The sequence below is a fragment of the Sinocyclocheilus rhinocerous genome, unplaced genomic scaffold, assembly GCF_001515625.1.
Source record: "Sinocyclocheilus rhinocerous isolate Xijiao unplaced genomic scaffold, SAMN03320098_v1.1 scaffold1399, whole genome shotgun sequence".
NCBI lineage: Eukaryota > Metazoa > Chordata > Actinopteri > Cypriniformes > Cyprinidae > Sinocyclocheilus > Sinocyclocheilus rhinocerous.
The window spans coordinates 278991-295571 of record NW_015634038.1 but is presented as its reverse complement, the minus strand read 5'-3'; the positions used below and the strand labels follow the sequence as shown (position 1 = coordinate 295571).

At 35.3% G+C, this 16581-nt stretch overlaps 1 protein-coding gene across 1 annotated transcript in view; it reads left to right on the top strand.

Moving 5' to 3' along the window:
- Positions 1–16581, top strand: part of LOC107745305 (probable E3 ubiquitin-protein ligase HECTD4) — an 87770-nt gene that overhangs the window by 44832 nt on the left and 26357 nt on the right. Inside the window, exons 35-50 of the mRNA XM_016559164.1 lie at positions 366–555; positions 638–719; positions 797–999; positions 2394–2529; positions 2640–2822; positions 4036–4200; positions 6590–6759; positions 6923–7038; positions 8454–8461; positions 8858–9019; positions 10153–10301; positions 10430–10509; positions 12317–12480; positions 13746–13987; positions 14988–15169; positions 15709–15914. Coding sequence (XP_016414650.1) covers positions 366–555; positions 638–719; positions 797–999; positions 2394–2529; positions 2640–2822; positions 4036–4200; positions 6590–6759; positions 6923–7038; positions 8454–8461; positions 8858–9019; positions 10153–10301; positions 10430–10509; positions 12317–12480; positions 13746–13987; positions 14988–15169; positions 15709–15914 — 2438 coding nt within the window. The remainder of the gene's footprint in view (positions 1–365; positions 556–637; positions 720–796; positions 1000–2393; positions 2530–2639; positions 2823–4035; positions 4201–6589; positions 6760–6922; positions 7039–8453; positions 8462–8857; positions 9020–10152; positions 10302–10429; positions 10510–12316; positions 12481–13745; positions 13988–14987; positions 15170–15708; positions 15915–16581) is intronic.

Below are 16581 nucleotides of genomic sequence, written 5' to 3'. Positions count from 1 at the left end.
AGTAAAAATCATGTTCCATGAAGATATTTTGTAAATTTCCTACTGTAAATATATTAAAACTTAATTTTTGATTAGTAATATGCATTGCTAAGAACTTCATTTGGACAACTTTAAAGGCGATTTTCTCAATATTTCTCAGCCAAATATTGTCCTATCATAACAAACCATACATCAATGGAAAGCTTATTTATTCCGCTTTCAGATGATGCATAACTCTCAATTTATGACTTATGACTGGTTTTGTGGTCCAGGGTCACATTTGATCATTTATTTATGCATTAATAATTTACCTGTAATAGTTCTAATATTACCTAATATATATGCTTTATCAACATGCTTATGTATTTTTTGATCTCCTCTCTTAGGTTGCCAGACGTTGCTCTCCCCCAGCGCCTCTGAGGCCGACACCAGTCTGACACGGGCCTGTCCGAAGAGCAGCGCTAAGACCGACAGAGACGCTAGCGAGGAGGGTGAAGCCGTGGATGGCAAGCTGTCCATTTTCATCCATAAAAGAGAAGACCAGTCGTCCCATGAGGTGCTTCAGCCGTTACTCAGGTAAAACACATTCACCTCATTGAACACTTCAGTTCTGACACAAAGTTATGATTGACGTCAGTGTTTGCGTGACACCTTGCAGCAGCTCAGAGGGTCGTCCTTTCCGCCTCGGCACCGGAGCGAACATGGAGAAGGTGGTGAAGATGGATCGGGACATGACGAAGGTCAGCTCTGGTTTAGTGGCGATGGGTTTGGGGAGCAGAAAGCAATGCTGGAAGAGTGAAATGCCTGTGTTCTGCAGAGCGGCTGCTGTGAGGTGATCATGGAGGAGGCTTCGTCTGCTCTGCGGAAAGCCAATAAGTGGGCTCAGTCTGGGCTTATTGTTAGTGTGGGTCCTCCGATAGAGAGCACAGGCCAGGAGAATGCTGGGATATCCACCACAGGTGACAAGAAGAAAAGCGCCCAGTCTACAGTGTGCAGAGAGAGGAACGCTGAGCTGGCTCGGTAAGCATCTTCAGAAGGTCTTCCAGTTTTATGTGCTGCATACCTGCAAACTCATTGCCTTTCAGTGAAATGTGATTCATTTCAAGTGATTCGTGCAAATCAGAGGAGTTTTTATATCTGAAGGGGATTGACTGTCTTTGGAAAGGTTTTGATGGCATTTTCTTTTCATCTTACCTCCTTGTTATACCTAATAAAGCAGGGCTATTTTAGTATCATTGAGATGCTATTATAGTTTTTATTAATATTTAGAATATTTTTTAAAATATATTCCGTTTTCATTTTAATTTTAGTCATTTTATGTGATTTTGTCATTTTATTAGTTAAAAAAAAAATCTATTTAGCTTTAATTCAATTTTAGTTGATTTAGTACATCATGTTTTTTATTTTATTTTGGTCACACTTCGTTTTAAGGTCGCCATTAACAAACCATTAACTAAGACTTGCCTCAATAAACTACTAATTTGCTTATTAATATTTAGTAAAGTAGTTAACTTAAGGTATTGGTTAGGATTAGGGATGTAGAATTTGCTCATGCAGAATATGTGCTTTATATGGACTAATAAACAGCCAATATGTTAATAATAGGCATGCTAATAAGCAACTATTTAATAGTGAGAACTGGTCCCTATACTGAAGTGTTACCTTTATTTTAGTTAAAGTTTATTTTACTTCAAGTAACAATAATTGTTTTATGGTTTTAGTTTCAGTTAACTATAATAACCCTGTTACAAAGTAATGTTTATTTGTTTGTATTGTTTAAGGACAGTGCTGAAAGTGAAGAATTTAAGACATAAATATTAGTATTGTAACTTGCAGTGTAAAATAAAATAATTATTATAACGATCACTTATTTGAGTTAAAACAGTATAATATTAATACAACTAATAATAAGCCCTAAATACGTGTCGTCATACTGTATATATAAATAATTTGAAAACAAAAACAGTCCAAATAAAACACTTAAAAATATGTAATATTTTATCAGTTTATTTTGCATGTCAAGTAACCATTAACCAACTATGAACATGTAAATATGTCATTAAATTATTGAAATATTCACCTAATATTTTGAAGGGTGCTTTAAGTAAATATTTTATGTCTAAGGGGTTCGGCTAACAAAAACGTTTGGGAATTTCTGACATTATCATTCATTGAGGTCTGTCATTTTATAAAACGTTTTTGTCAAAACTTGTGTCATTTGAACTCTGAAGTTGTTAAAATCATAGTTTTTACAGTTTAGGATGTTACTGTAGGCATTGTGACATTTCAAACCAACGTCGCTACCTAAACAACAAGTAGTTCTAATATCACAATTTTCCAAAATGATTTCAACGGCTGATTCCAAGAAGTTTCTAGAAGGAGAAATGACTGAAACTCTTTGATTTGACACACAGCTCGGATCCGGTGCGTCCCTTCATCAGCGGTCACGTGGCGAACAGCATGGCTGCGGAGGTCATCGCTCTGCTGCACAGTCTCCTGACCGCACCTGAGTCCAACACGGCTCAAATATGGACCAGCACCGCAGAAAAGGTGTGCTGCGCTCTTTCGTTCCCTAACAAGGGCTCAATTACAGCTGGCTTTAAAATCAAATCAAAAACACAGTTTGTGTTTTGTGTTCACTCCATACTCCTCTCCGTCAGGTGTTGTCCAGGGCCTTGATGTACATCCCTCAGTTAGGCAAGCACGCTGAGAGTATTCTGGAGAGCGGCAACAGCAGCGGCAGGAAGTTAGCCAAGCTGCAGGCCATTGGTCGACAGGCCGTGGCGGCTCTCTGCGCGCTGGGAGGATTCAAGGAGACCATCAAGATCGGTTCTGAAGTCCAGGTGAGCCATTACTCGACATAGATATATATACGTAGATGCCTCATTAGTGACTGTTTCTATTGGCCGCTGGAATCTACAATGTATCGTCACGAGCCGCAGGGTTTAATTTGGTTTTATTTGTGTATGTTTTTTTGACTCTCAAAGCCATGATTCCCATTCACTTCCATTATAAGACTGACAGACTGCAACGGTTTGAGTTAAAACTCTTCGTTTGTGTTCTACTGAAGAAACAAAGTCACCTACATCTTGGATGCCCTGGGGGTAAGCAGATAAACATCAAATTTTCATTTTTGGGTGAACTATCCCTTTAAGTCTATGGAATACCATTGAAATTTTGAATGGCCATATCTCCGTAACGGCACGGCGGATCCGCACCATATTCGGGGGATCCCTTCAGCTCGAGGAACCCTCTCGAACGCCGAATCGAGTGTTCGTCTCGAGGCCCCCTTTCGAATGAGACCACCTCTAGTAAGTTTCGTCTGTGTGTGAAGACAGTAGCGCAAATCCGTGAATGAATGTTGCGAAGTGAAATAAACTTCAACGGAATAAAGTTGAATGGAACTGAATTGAAATCAAGTTGAATAAACTTCAACTTTACTGTTCAGTGCACTGATGTCAGACTCATTTTGGATAATAACGTTTATTGTTAAATTGTTAAATGCCCTGCCTCCATTACATATCTTTGTCACGTCATTATAAGTGTTTCATCACCATATTTGAGTGATCATTGCATAAAATGTGTTTATGTATACAGTATATATTCTGTTCATGTATATACTGTATTCTATATATAGTACCAGTCAAAAGTTTAGACACATGAATGGGAAAGTACTGGTACTGTACTATAATATACACAAAGAATATCGGCCAATATGTGACCCTGGACCACAAAACCAGTCATAAGTTAAGTTTTGATATATTTACAGTAGGAAATTTACAAAATATCTTCATGGAACATGATCTTTACTTCAGTAAAATCAATAATTTTGACCCATACAATGTATTTTTGGCTATTGCTACAAATATACCCCAGCGACTTAAGACAGGGTCACATATATCGATATCGGCCCTTTTTTACTCCATAATATCGGTATCGGTACCGGGCCCCAAAAAACCCATATCGGTCGGGCTCTACTCTATATAGACACGGTTTTTAGCAGATGAATTGTTCACATGACTAGTATCTTGCTGAAGTGTTTGTTCTCGGTGGCAGGTGGTGGGTAAAGGTGTGTTGGACAGTGTTGGTGTCGTCATATCCATTAATGAGCAGGAGGGAATCGCCACAGTCAAGTTTCCTTCCTGCGAGTACCGGCGCACCTGCAAAGCGTCTGATATCCTCACCGTGCCTATATCCCGCCTCTGCACCCCTCGCTCTGAGGTAATCACCTCTGAAACGTCTGCAGAACGGCAGAATTTCATGTTTTGCATTGAATGATGAAAATGTTTTCTGTCACAGTTTCATTGTTCGTTATTATCTACCTCATCCTCGACTCTGTGACTTGGAATTATTCATTTCTACTCATAATGCTCTTTGTTATTAACTTGTGAAAATTAAGTAAACTTTAGCATACTTTTAAAAAAAGTAGCTAATTGTTACAGAAATAACACACTTTAATATACTAAAGTGCGAACTGTATCAACACTCAAGTGCCCGTTAATTGCAATTAATTTTTTTTTTTTTTCATTTTAATAAATGCATTTAGCTGAACTTAAGAGTGTTTTTGACCCACTTAAGTAGGACTCGAGTGCATCTTTATATGCAGTTTTATAATTACTTCTGTAGTATGAAATATGGTAAAAGTGCTGCTGAATGTACTGACAAGCATTTATGACTAAAATATACTTTATGTCTATTGAAACTTGTATGTCATGTATAGGGATATTTTAGCGCCATCTGCTGTCAGAGAGTGAAAGTGCGCTTTCATTCAGTGCGTCTCTCACATGTTCCGCCATGTGCCTCTCGCTCGCGCTTGTTTACATCAGAGTGCGCACGCATCTTTCATGCAGCATACGGCGGTGTTGTGCATTTTGACCAGTTGATGGGAAAAGTATTCTTAAAATGCATTCAAAATACTGAATAATTTGTAATATATAATTATTCACGGTATTTAGAAGTGCCCACGATAACAATATCGTGCATATTCATTACCGTGATATATCGCATTACCGAATACCGGCACAAGTCTAGTCATGTATTTAAATCTATTTGAAATTACTAATTTGTAATGAAGTTGCTGTTTAGTGCATTTAAAATCTATTAACTTTAAATGTAATATTGAATGACACACTTACAGTTAAAACGATAATCAAGTACTTTACATGTGCTTTAGTTTATTAGTCAACACATCAGAATAAGTGTACTACTTTAAAACACGACAAATGATTATTAAAACAACGTCAAATTAAAAGTTTTTACTTTTTACTAAGTGCATTTTAACTTATTAACACGTGCTTTTGTTAAGAAAACACAAATGAAAGTGTATTCTCTTCACCTTTGAGTTATTTTAGTACTTTAATTTAAACTTATTTTATTTCAGTTCGTTGCCAAGGCAACATTTCTAATGATTTAATATTTATAATTTATTTCATTTCAATCTTTCAGTTTCAACTAATGAAAAATGTTAATGTTAACCGATTCTTTTTTTTTTTTTTTTCAATAAATGTTGTATTTTTAATAGTTTTAGTTAACAATAACAATTTAGACCACAACTTCTTATTAAACATGACATGACATTTTATGCAAACATGCTTTCAATCATGACATCCATACTTTATTGGAATCGAATGACTCTCTATTAATGATGTGGAATCATCTTGGTTAGTTAGTTAGTTAACAAACAATTTGTAAATATAAAGTAACAACCCACTGTTTACTTACTAGGGATGTAACGATTCACTCAACTCACGATTCGATTTGATTCACGATTTTGATTTCACGATTCGATTCGATTCACGATTATTATTTTTTTACAAAATGAGATTTAAGACAAATTATAAATTAAATATGTCCTTTTATTATTGCTTGGACAAAATACTGTATGTTTCTTTGTAAAATTGAAATATATAATACTATACTAATATAGCACTTGCATATTATTGCTCTTTTGTTGGTTTTGATTGCTTCTATTGTCCTCATTTGTTAGTCGCTTTGGATAAAAGCGTTTGCTAAATAACAAAATTTAAATTTAATGTAAATGTAAATAACAAAACTAAATTGAAATTTTAAAACAAGCCCCAAATCAAATAAATAAGTAACACAAATCAAGGAAATCTCTTCATATAAACAAACTAAGGCTTTGTCTGTGCTCTTTCCTTTTAAAATTAGAGGCAACCACTGCATTTTAATCATGATCCAAACAAAGATGCTGCAAACATGCAACATGAGCAGCTTTTAATCAAAATTAGATTGTATAATTTGTATAGACTTCAGAGAAAAAATACCATCGAAATACAGTAAGTTCCCCTCAGACATACATTCATATAAACTCCTACCACTAATTGAATCGCGATTTGTTTAGCATCTCAACCGATTTGAATCGTCACATACTCAAATCGATTTTCAACCGGCTCACGGTTAATCGTTACATCCCTATTACTTACCATTGAGCTGACTGACGTACTGCAAGAAAGAAATGCACTTTCAGATATGAGTAAACGTGCCTTCGTCTGTGGGCTTTTCAAGCAATGTCAGTCATCTTGCAGATTTGTGAAGCAGCTCAGATTTCTGCCGTCACGTCTCTCACGCAGCTCTGTGTGTTTGTGGTCAGGCTCTGCCGCTGCATAAGCTGTCCATCACAGAGAAGGTTGTTCAGGCCGTTCAGTCCATGCTGCTGCCGCAGGAGGGCAGTCTGTCCATCCACACGTCTCTGCCTGCGTCTGGAGACGGATCCAGTCCTGTGATGGCTGTGGTGCGTCTTCTGGCCGAGATCAGAACCAGGTAAGACCCTCAAGAATATATGGATTCTGGCCGAGATCAGAACCAGGTAAGACCCTCAAGAATATGGAAGTCAAACACGAGCAGTCGCTCTTCTTGCCTGTGCATTATTGTATAGTAGTGTTTGGGATCTGGGGTGTTTATTCTGCGTGTTTGACTCCGTCAGGGCGTGTTTGGTGATGGCGCAGCTGCTGGAGGACAGCTCCTTCTGTGAGGAGTTTATTCAGCAGTGTCCCGCAGCGGTGGAGGTGCTCAACCTGATCGCTCAGGAGTGCAGTCCTGGTGAGAGCTCACACCGATCCTTGCAACATCCTTTTTTTTTGTACATCCAAAAACAGTTTCCGTAATGGTAAAAAATTATATTTTTTATACAGTTTATATAATTTATTGTTAAATTATATAAACCGTAATAAAATAATGATATTATGATCTTCATTTTTATTTTTATTTTATACAATATTTTGCATTTTTTAAATTCTGTTTATTAATTCTTATTTGCATAATACATTAACTAACTGAGAACAAACCTTGTTGGTTCTCGAGCTTCTAGCAAACCCGTGTCTGATGTTTATATGTGACCCTGGAGCACAAAACCAGTCATAAGGGTCAATTTTTCGAAATTGAGATTTATGCATCATCTGAAAGCTGAATAAATAAGCTTTCCATTGATGTATGGTTTGTTAGGATAGGACAATATTTGTGAGAGATACAACTATTTGAAAATCTAGAATCTGAGGGTGCAAAAAAATCAAAATATTGAGAAAATCACCTTTAAAGTTGTCCAAATTAAGTTCTTAGCAATGCATATTCTTAATGATAATGAATTTTTTTTATATTTACGGTAGGAAATTTACAAAATATTTTCATGGAACATGATCTTTACTTGATGTCCTAATGATTTTTGCCATTAAAGAAAAATCGATAATTTTGACCCATACAATGTATTTTTGGCTATTGTTACAAATATACCCCAGCGACTTAAGACTGCTTTTGTGCTCCAGGGTCACGTATGTGAATAAAAAATAAGTTTATATGTGAATAAAAGCTTAAATTAAATCTGTTCATCATATGAAGTGATCATATCTTTACAGTAGCAGTGTTTTTGTTTTGTTAACTAAAAAAACTTACTTAAAAAAAAAACTTATGAAAATGAGAAAAGTCGCCTTGGCAATTAACTTAAAATAAGTTCTAAAAGTACTAAAATTGCTAAAACTAAAACTGAAATAAATAAAAGAGTAAAGCTAACTAGAAATATAAAAAATAAACTACATGAAGAAAAAAATCAATTACTAAAACTGAAAATATAAAAACGAAAGCTAATTCAAATTTTAATAAATACTATAATAGTATATAAATAATACTAAAATAGCGCTGACAACAGCATTTTCTTTATTTCGTTAGCAATTTATTTGTGTGTGTTGAAAATTAGAAATGTTGCCCTGGCAATTAAATGAAATGAAATGAGTACTGAAATTACTAAAATTACAACTGAGATTAAAAAAAAAGAATTAATTAAAGCTAAATAGAAATATTAAATTTTTTTTTTTTTAAACTAATGAAAATGACAAAAGCACTTAACAAAATTACTAAAACCTAAACAAAAATTTAAATAAAAACTGAATATAAAAATAAAAACGAAAATATGTATAGAGAAAAATGATGAGAATATTAAAAAAATCTCCATTTGTGTTCTGAAGATAAATGTGTGTGATAATTAGAAATGTTTTTTTTCATTTGAACAAACTCTTTAACTCGCCCTCATGTCTGTTTAAATGCATAATCTTGCATGACTCTTACATATTCTTGCATGAACACTAAAAATAGTTTTTACAGCTGTGCTTTCACCCAGTGAAGCATAAAGTAGGATTTTTTTGCACCCTCAGATTCCAGATTTTCAAATAGTTGCATCTCAACCTATCCTAACAAACCATACATCAATGGAAAGCTTATTTACTCAGCTTTCAGATGATGCATAAATCTAAATTTTGAAAAATTGACACTTAAAACTGGTTTTGTGGTCCAGGGTCACATATGGGCTTATATGGGAAGTTGATAATAATATGTTGCTTAGGAAACCCAGATCTTCTTCCTCTCTCCGCAGCCTAAGGAAATCACGTGGTGCCCGTCGCGCGTCTTCCCTCCGGTTCGCGCCTGCATGTTCTCCTCACACTTGACCTCCGTGACCTTTCTGGCCGATCCGAGCGCAGGCGGAGGTCTTCCCAGAGGAACGTTCATCTACGCCACTTCACCTGTGCCTGTCCAGGTAACCACAGCCTGTTTGTGGCTCATACACTTTTGAAGAAAATAAATGCTTAAAATAAAGACTTTTGTTCTGCAAGATCCAATGCTGTTTTGGATTTTTAGAATTTTTTTAATTATTATTTTTTTAATGTTTATAAAGTTTATTTAGTTCCAGTTATTTTAGTACTTCAACTTAAACTAAATGAACATGTTAGTTTTTTTAAATTTTATTTCAGTTAATGTTTATTTTCATTTTTTTATGGTTTTGGTTTTAGTATATGATAATAACCCTGCCAAGGATGCATTATATTGATCAAAAGTGGTGGTAAAGACATTTATAATGTTAGAAAAGGTTTCTTTTTCATATAAATGTTGTTCTTATGAACTTTCTATTCATGTAATCCTGAATAAAAATTTCACAGTTTCCTCCAAAATATGTAGAAGCACAACTGTTTTCAACATTACTAATATGAATATGAAATAATAATAAGCAGATTAGAATGATTTCTGAAGGATCATGTGACACTGAAGACTGGAGGTCGACCGATAGTGGATTTTAACCCTCTGGGGTCCGAGGGTGTTTTGGGGGCATTTGTGCTTTTTTCAGTTGCTTATAAACATTTAATGGCTAAAGTTTAGTAGCACCATAATCAGCACAAACTGGGCTACAATAATATGTGGGCAGCATGTATGTATGTGATTGTATTTTTGAGAAAACAATGTTTATGCGTGCTTAGTGAAAAACTAAAATTTTAAAGTCACTGAAATAAGGCCATAAAACACATACAGAACATTTGTTCACAGGACTTTTGAGAACTGGATTTGAAGTCTAGAGTTTTTGCTTCAGAATGATGTGAAAATCATCTCGTTTACTCACACTTAAATTTTCTAAGGCACATTTTGTGTAGAAAAGGACTGAAGACTGGAGTAATGATGCTGAAAATGCAGCTTTGCATCACAAAAATAAATCACATTTTACAATATATCCACATGGAAAAGAGTTATTTTAAATTCTAATAATATTTCACAATTTTACTATTTTTACTGTATTTCTGATCAAATAGAAGAGACTTTAGAAAATCTTACCAACTTCAAGCTTCTGAACGGTAGACTTCTCTACGTCTAGCTCACGTTTTCTCATTTTCTGGTTTCCAGGCTCCTTCCTTTTACTGGGAGATCGAGGTTGTTTCTTTCGGAGACTCAGAGGATGACAGCGGCCCTGTAGTTTCGTTTGGTTTCTCCCCGGAGGCCGAGAAGAGAGACGGCGCTTGGACCAGTCCTGTGGGCACCTGTCTATTCCACAAGTACTGACCCGCTCCATTTAACACGTTCACTGGACTCTAAACCTGTTCTTTCTGTTCCTCTCTCTGCTTCCCATCCTAACTCCTTTCTTTTTACGTGTCGTCCTTGTTGTTGTTTCTCTCCCGCTCAGTAATGGGAGGGCGGTACACTATAATGGCTCCAGTTTGCTGCAGTGGAAGAGTGTGAGACTAGACGTGACTCTACTTCCTGGTGAGACAGGACCGACTTTATTCATTCAGCCATTAACTGCAAGCACATTACGTTGTTCAAGCCAGCTTTTGGGGAAGCTACGTTTGAAACCGTTAAAGGGAGAGTTCTTTCCCGCGACAGTCTGCCTGGGCTTTTCTTTAACTCCTAAAACTAATGCTTTCCGTTTGCCTTTTTTTCTGTTGTCAATTTGTTCTGATGAACTTGAGTGATCATTATAAACTGAAATTTGTTTAAAGAGCTGAAATTGAGTGTTAATATTGTGTAGGAGCATGATGATTATTGATTGATAATTGCCTCCTCAGCTGTGTGCAAAATTTTTTTTTATTATTTCTCTGTATTTTTGTCTTGTATTTTTGTTGTCTTGTATTTTTGTTTTCCACAAATATTGAAACATTATTAAATCAAGATACATTTACTTGAGAGGCAAAATGACCAATTAAGTCAGTAACACTTTACAAAAAGGCTCCATTTGTTGACATTAGTTAACTTCATTAGTTAACATAAACTAACAATGAAAAATACTCCTAAAGCATTTATTAATCTTATTTAATGTTGATTCCAACATTTACGAATACATTATTAAAATCAGTAGTTGTATCTATTCATGTTAGTTAATGGACCCGAGTTATATTTTTATTAACTAACGTTAACGAAGATGAATAAATACTGTAACAGTGTATTGCTCATTGTTAGTTAATGCGTTAAATATAGTTAACAAATGAAACCTTATTGTAAATGGTTACCATCAAGTCTTATTTTCCGGAAAAATAAAATAAAACAAAACAAAAATAATAATAAATTATCAAAAACGAAGTGAGGTTGTATAAAAATTAAGTATGTTTATGCTTAAAATAAGAAAAATTTAATATTTACCAATGGGGTAAGAGGGGGAAAAAAGTGTTTTCCCTTTAAATTATTACGCTTCTATTTCTTGCCACGTTGACAGATTTTTTTTTTTCTTATTTTAAGCATAAACCTGCTTAATTTTGATACATTTCAGAAAACAAGTCTTAATATCATAAGCCATTTTGCTTCTCAAATAAACACATATTGATTTAAGATTTAAGAACAAGACAGAAAATATATTTTTGCAGTAAAAACCAATGTTCAAAACAATGTAGTGTTTTGTCACAACAAGCCGATACTTGAAAAAGTATATTGTTGCTAAAAAGCTGTGCTGTTTTTTTGTTTTTTCAAGAGAATATGTTAAAGTTGAAGTAAAAAAGTTGAAAGTTTTAGTAACTAACCCCTGATTGCTGGTAGGCAAACATTTGTGAGCACAGAAACCAGTCTTAAGTCGCTGGGGTATATTTGTAGCAATAGCCAAAAATACATTGTATGGGTCTAAATTATTGATTTTTTTTATGCCAAAAATCATTAGGATATTAAGTAAAGATCATGTTCCATGAAGATATTTTGTAATATTTTCCTACTGTAAATATATTCAAACTTAATTTTTGATTAGTAATATGCATTGCTAAGGACTTCATTTGGACAACTTTAAAGGAGATTTTCTCAATATTTAGATTTTTTTGCACCCTCAGATTCCAGATTTTCAAATAGTTGTATCTCGGACAAATATTGTCTGATCCTAACAAACCATACATCAATGGAAAGCTTATTTACTCAGCTTTCAGATGATGTATAAATCTCAATTTCGAAAAATTGACTCTTATGACTGGTTTTGTGCTCCAGGGTCACCATATATCATCGCTCACAAAGTTATATGAATATTTTCTTGTTCATGCAAGTGTATAGAGTTGTTGAGCTGCTGTGGTGATGGTTTGTGTGGTGTGTTTGGACTCAGGTGATGTTGCAGGCATCGGTTGGGAGCGTTTGGAAGGCACTCCTCCTCCCCCCGGCCAGCCTCCTAAAGGCAGAGTCTACTTCACCTACTGCGGTCAGCGTCTCGCTCCTTATCTGGAGGACGTGGCCGGAGGCATGTGGCCCGTGGTCCACATTCAGAAGAAGGTTTGCACACAAATATGATACATTACAAGCAAACCAGTGGTTTTCATAACTAAGTTCAAGATGATTCGAAATGGTTTTAATCCATTTGTAGGTTATACTGGATATTCCTAGAAGGAAAAAAGTGCCTGAAAATGTGCTAATTAAATAAAGAAATTAGTATTATACTATAGTAGTATTTATTAATATTTTGAATTTACTTTTATTTTTATACTGTCACTTTAATTTCATTTTAAGTTGTAGTGTTTTTTTTTTCTTCTTCTTTTTTTAATATTTCTATTTAGCTTTAATTTATATTTCCTTCTGTTTGGGTTTTAGTAATTTTTATACTTCAACATATTTTATTTCAGTTAGTTATCAGGCAAAAGTTTTTTTTTAAGTTAAAGCTTTTCAACTAATATTTATATTATAAACTTTATTTAAATTAACTTTATTTAAATTTTTTATAGTTAAAATGTATAGTTTTTTTATAGTTTAGTTAAAATGTATAATTTTTTAATAGTTTTAATATTTTAATATTGTTATTAACAGTAACAACACTGGCTTTTATACCCAATATAATTACTAATGATACTAATGAATAATACAATTTTAAATTTAAGCAGTTATTTAAAAATGTAAAAAATAAATATATTAATTTTAATGTAAGATCGAATAACACACTACAGTTAAAATGATAATTAAGTACTTTAGTATCAAATGCTTTAGTATGTTAGTCAACACATCAAAATGAGTGCACTTCTTTCAAACACGACAAAAGATTATTAAAATATAATGATTTAAAATGTACTTTAATGTCAAACTTAATTTGACATCAGTACAAAGATCACTTTTTAAAAGTGTACTTAAGTGTGTTCAGAAACAGTCATGAAAGTCTGTTGGCTGATATGCCCAATAAAACAAGAAGAGATTATGAATTAGATGGAAAATTAAATATGGAAACTGTATGCTTATGTATTTGCTAGGGGTTAATGTCTTAGGGGTCAAAACAGTAAAAATGTGAAATATTATTACAATTTTAAGTAGCTGTTTTCTATGTGAATATCTGTTAAAATGTGATTTATTCCTGTGATGCAAAGCTGAATTTTCAGCATCATTACTCCAGTCTTCAGTGTCACATGATCTTCAGAAATCATTCTAATATGCTGATTTGCTGCTCAAGAAACATTTCTGATTATGTCTTTTTAATGTACACTGATTGCTTTATTTGCCCTTTAGCCCTGCTTTAAAAACATCTCATTTGTTCCTTGTGACTTTGTTTTTTTCAGAATACGAAGATTCACGCAAACTTCGGCTGCCGGTTGTTTGCGTACGCAGAGGGACAGGCTCACCGAAACGCCGCCGATCTCTGCATGGACCTCTCAGAGGAGATCAGCGCCAACTTCGAGGCTCTGCCCTTCGCCATGGCCTCCGACAGCGACAACGACGCCGGCACGAGCGTGGCGTCTGACTCAGGGTCTCACGGTCCCCCGTGTCGTATCGCTGCGGTCGTCACAGCACAGCAGCGTCAGTGTCCACATATTAACTTATAGTTTCAGAGCAAAAAAAGATGTGTGCGTGTACAGTACCGGTCAAAGGTTTGGAACAATAAAGCAATGAGCCGCAAGAACCCGTGGTTTACAGTGAATTTATAACAGCTAAGGGGCGTTGTTAGGCACGACGTGAAGCGGAGGTTGCCGAGCAACACACAAACGTAAACAAAGGTGTATGTTTGTAGAGTAATTTACAACAGCTACGAACGTGGCTCAACCAATCAGAATCAAGGACCGGAACTCTCCGTTTTATAATTAAGATGTTTTAATGTTTTTGAAAGAAGTCTCTTCTGCTCACCAGGGCTGCATTTATTTGATCAAAAATACAGTAAAAACAGTAAAATTGTGAAATTTTATTACAATTTAAAATAGCTGTTTTCTAGGTGAATGTCTGTTAAACTGTAATTTATTTCTGTGATCAAAGCTGAATTTTCAGCAACATTACTCCAGTCTTCAGTGTCACATGATCTTCAGAAATCATTCTAATATGCTGATTTGCTGCTCAAGAAACATTTCTGATTATTATCAATGTTGAAAACAGTCGTGCTGATTAATGTTTTTGTGGAAACTGTGATGCATTTTTATTTTTCAGGATTATTTGATTAATAGAAAGTTCAAAAGAACAGCATTTAATTGAAATCTTTTATAACATTATAAATGTCTTTAATGTAAATTTTGATCAATGCGTCATTGCTAAATAAAAGTATTGATTTCGTATAAGCCCCAAACTTTTGAATGGTAGTATGTATCACGATTTCCACAAAAATATTCGCCTTGATCAAATAAATGCAGCCTTGGTGAGCAGAAGAGACTTCTTTCAAAAACATTCTAAAAAATCTTAATTATTCAAAATTTTTGGTTAGAATCTTTTGAATTTTTTCCCTCCTACTATAGAATAAAATGAATTATCTGACTGAATCAGTAAAGCAGATGTTATTCATGTGGGTTAAACCTTCTTATTTTGTTTTAGTGTTTCAGGGAGCTGCTGCGCTGTGAAAGTGCTCTGGCGCGTCTCTACTGCCGCATGGCATTGCTCAACATCTTTGCTCCCAAGAGCCCTCACACATTCACACGTCTCTTCCACATCCCCGCCGTGCGCGACATCACACTTGAGCACCTGCAGCTCTTGTCCAATCAGCTGCTGGCTCCGCCTCTGCCAGGTGATGTCATACATCACAGGTGGCCAACTTGTTTGGTCCAAATTTAGGAATAGTTCACCCAAAAATGAAAATTAGCTGAAAATGTGCTCAGCCTCAGGCTGTCCAAGATGTAGACGAGTTTGTTTCTTCATCAGCTTTGGAGAAATGTAGCATTGCATCACTTGCTCACCAGTGGGTGCTCTGCAGTGAATGGGTGCCGTCAGAACGAGAGTCCAAACCGCTGATAAAAGCATCACAATAATCTACAAGTAATCCACACCACTCCAGTCCATCAGTTAACATCTGGAGAAGAGAAAAGCTGAAACAACTCTCATTCTGACGGCACCCATTCACTGCAGAGGATCCATTGGTGAGCAAGTGATGCAATGCTACATTTCTCCAAATCTGTTGAAGAAACAAACTCCATCTTGGATGGCCTGAGGGTGAGTAAATGTTAAGCAAATTGTAATTTTTGGGTGAACTGTTCCTTTAATACATACTAGGAAAAAAAAATCAAAACTCACTTTTCTGTGTTTGTTGATTTCCCTTGGCGTCTGTAGATGGCAGAATCAGTTCAAACTCTATTCTGCTGGCTCAGTCTGTCCTCCACGAGCTGCAGGGCGAGAGCTGCTCCCCGACCGAACTCTTCTATCAGGGAAACGCTCAGAGCATCCGCGAGTGGCTGACGGTGGCCATCAGCAGAGCCCTGCATCAGGGAGAGGACAGCCTCCTCGAGCTCACTAAACAGATCTGCTGCTTCCTGCAGGTACCAACGCCTCACAACTGATCTGTGCACGATTATTTCATTTTTCTCTGCAGGGATACATTATTATTATTATCATTATTATTCTAAAAATTATGATTTTTATATATATTGATTGACAGAAGAGATCAGTGTTATTTTAGTATAATTTGATATATTATTATAGTTTTTGTTAGTATTTTCGTCTCTTGCAAAGAGAGCCAACTCAGCTGCCGCAAAGAGTGAGTTTTTACAGATTATAATTTTAGCTAGTTATAACTCAGAGACAAGACAACATTAGCTGTGTTTTCTCTATGGATGTCACATGCACGGAAATTATTGAATGACCCGTCATTTAAAATGTACTTTATTATAAGATAATGACACTAACTTTGCAACATCAACATTGCTATTGACCTAAATTGAATCAACTTTGAATTGATTTGAGCTGAATAATGTTGAGAAGACTCTATTGTCTTCTCTAGAGCTGATTTACAGCTGAATTTGATGAATTTGTGTCATAATTGGTGAATTTTACAACACTAACTGCAATTTTTCTGTTTATTAATGTAAAGCATCTTTGAAATTATTTGTTTTGTATAAAGTGCTGCGTGTGTGTGTGTGTGTGTGTGTGCGCGTGTGTGTGCGTGTGCGCGCGTGTGTGCATGTGTGTGTGTGCATGTGCGCGTGT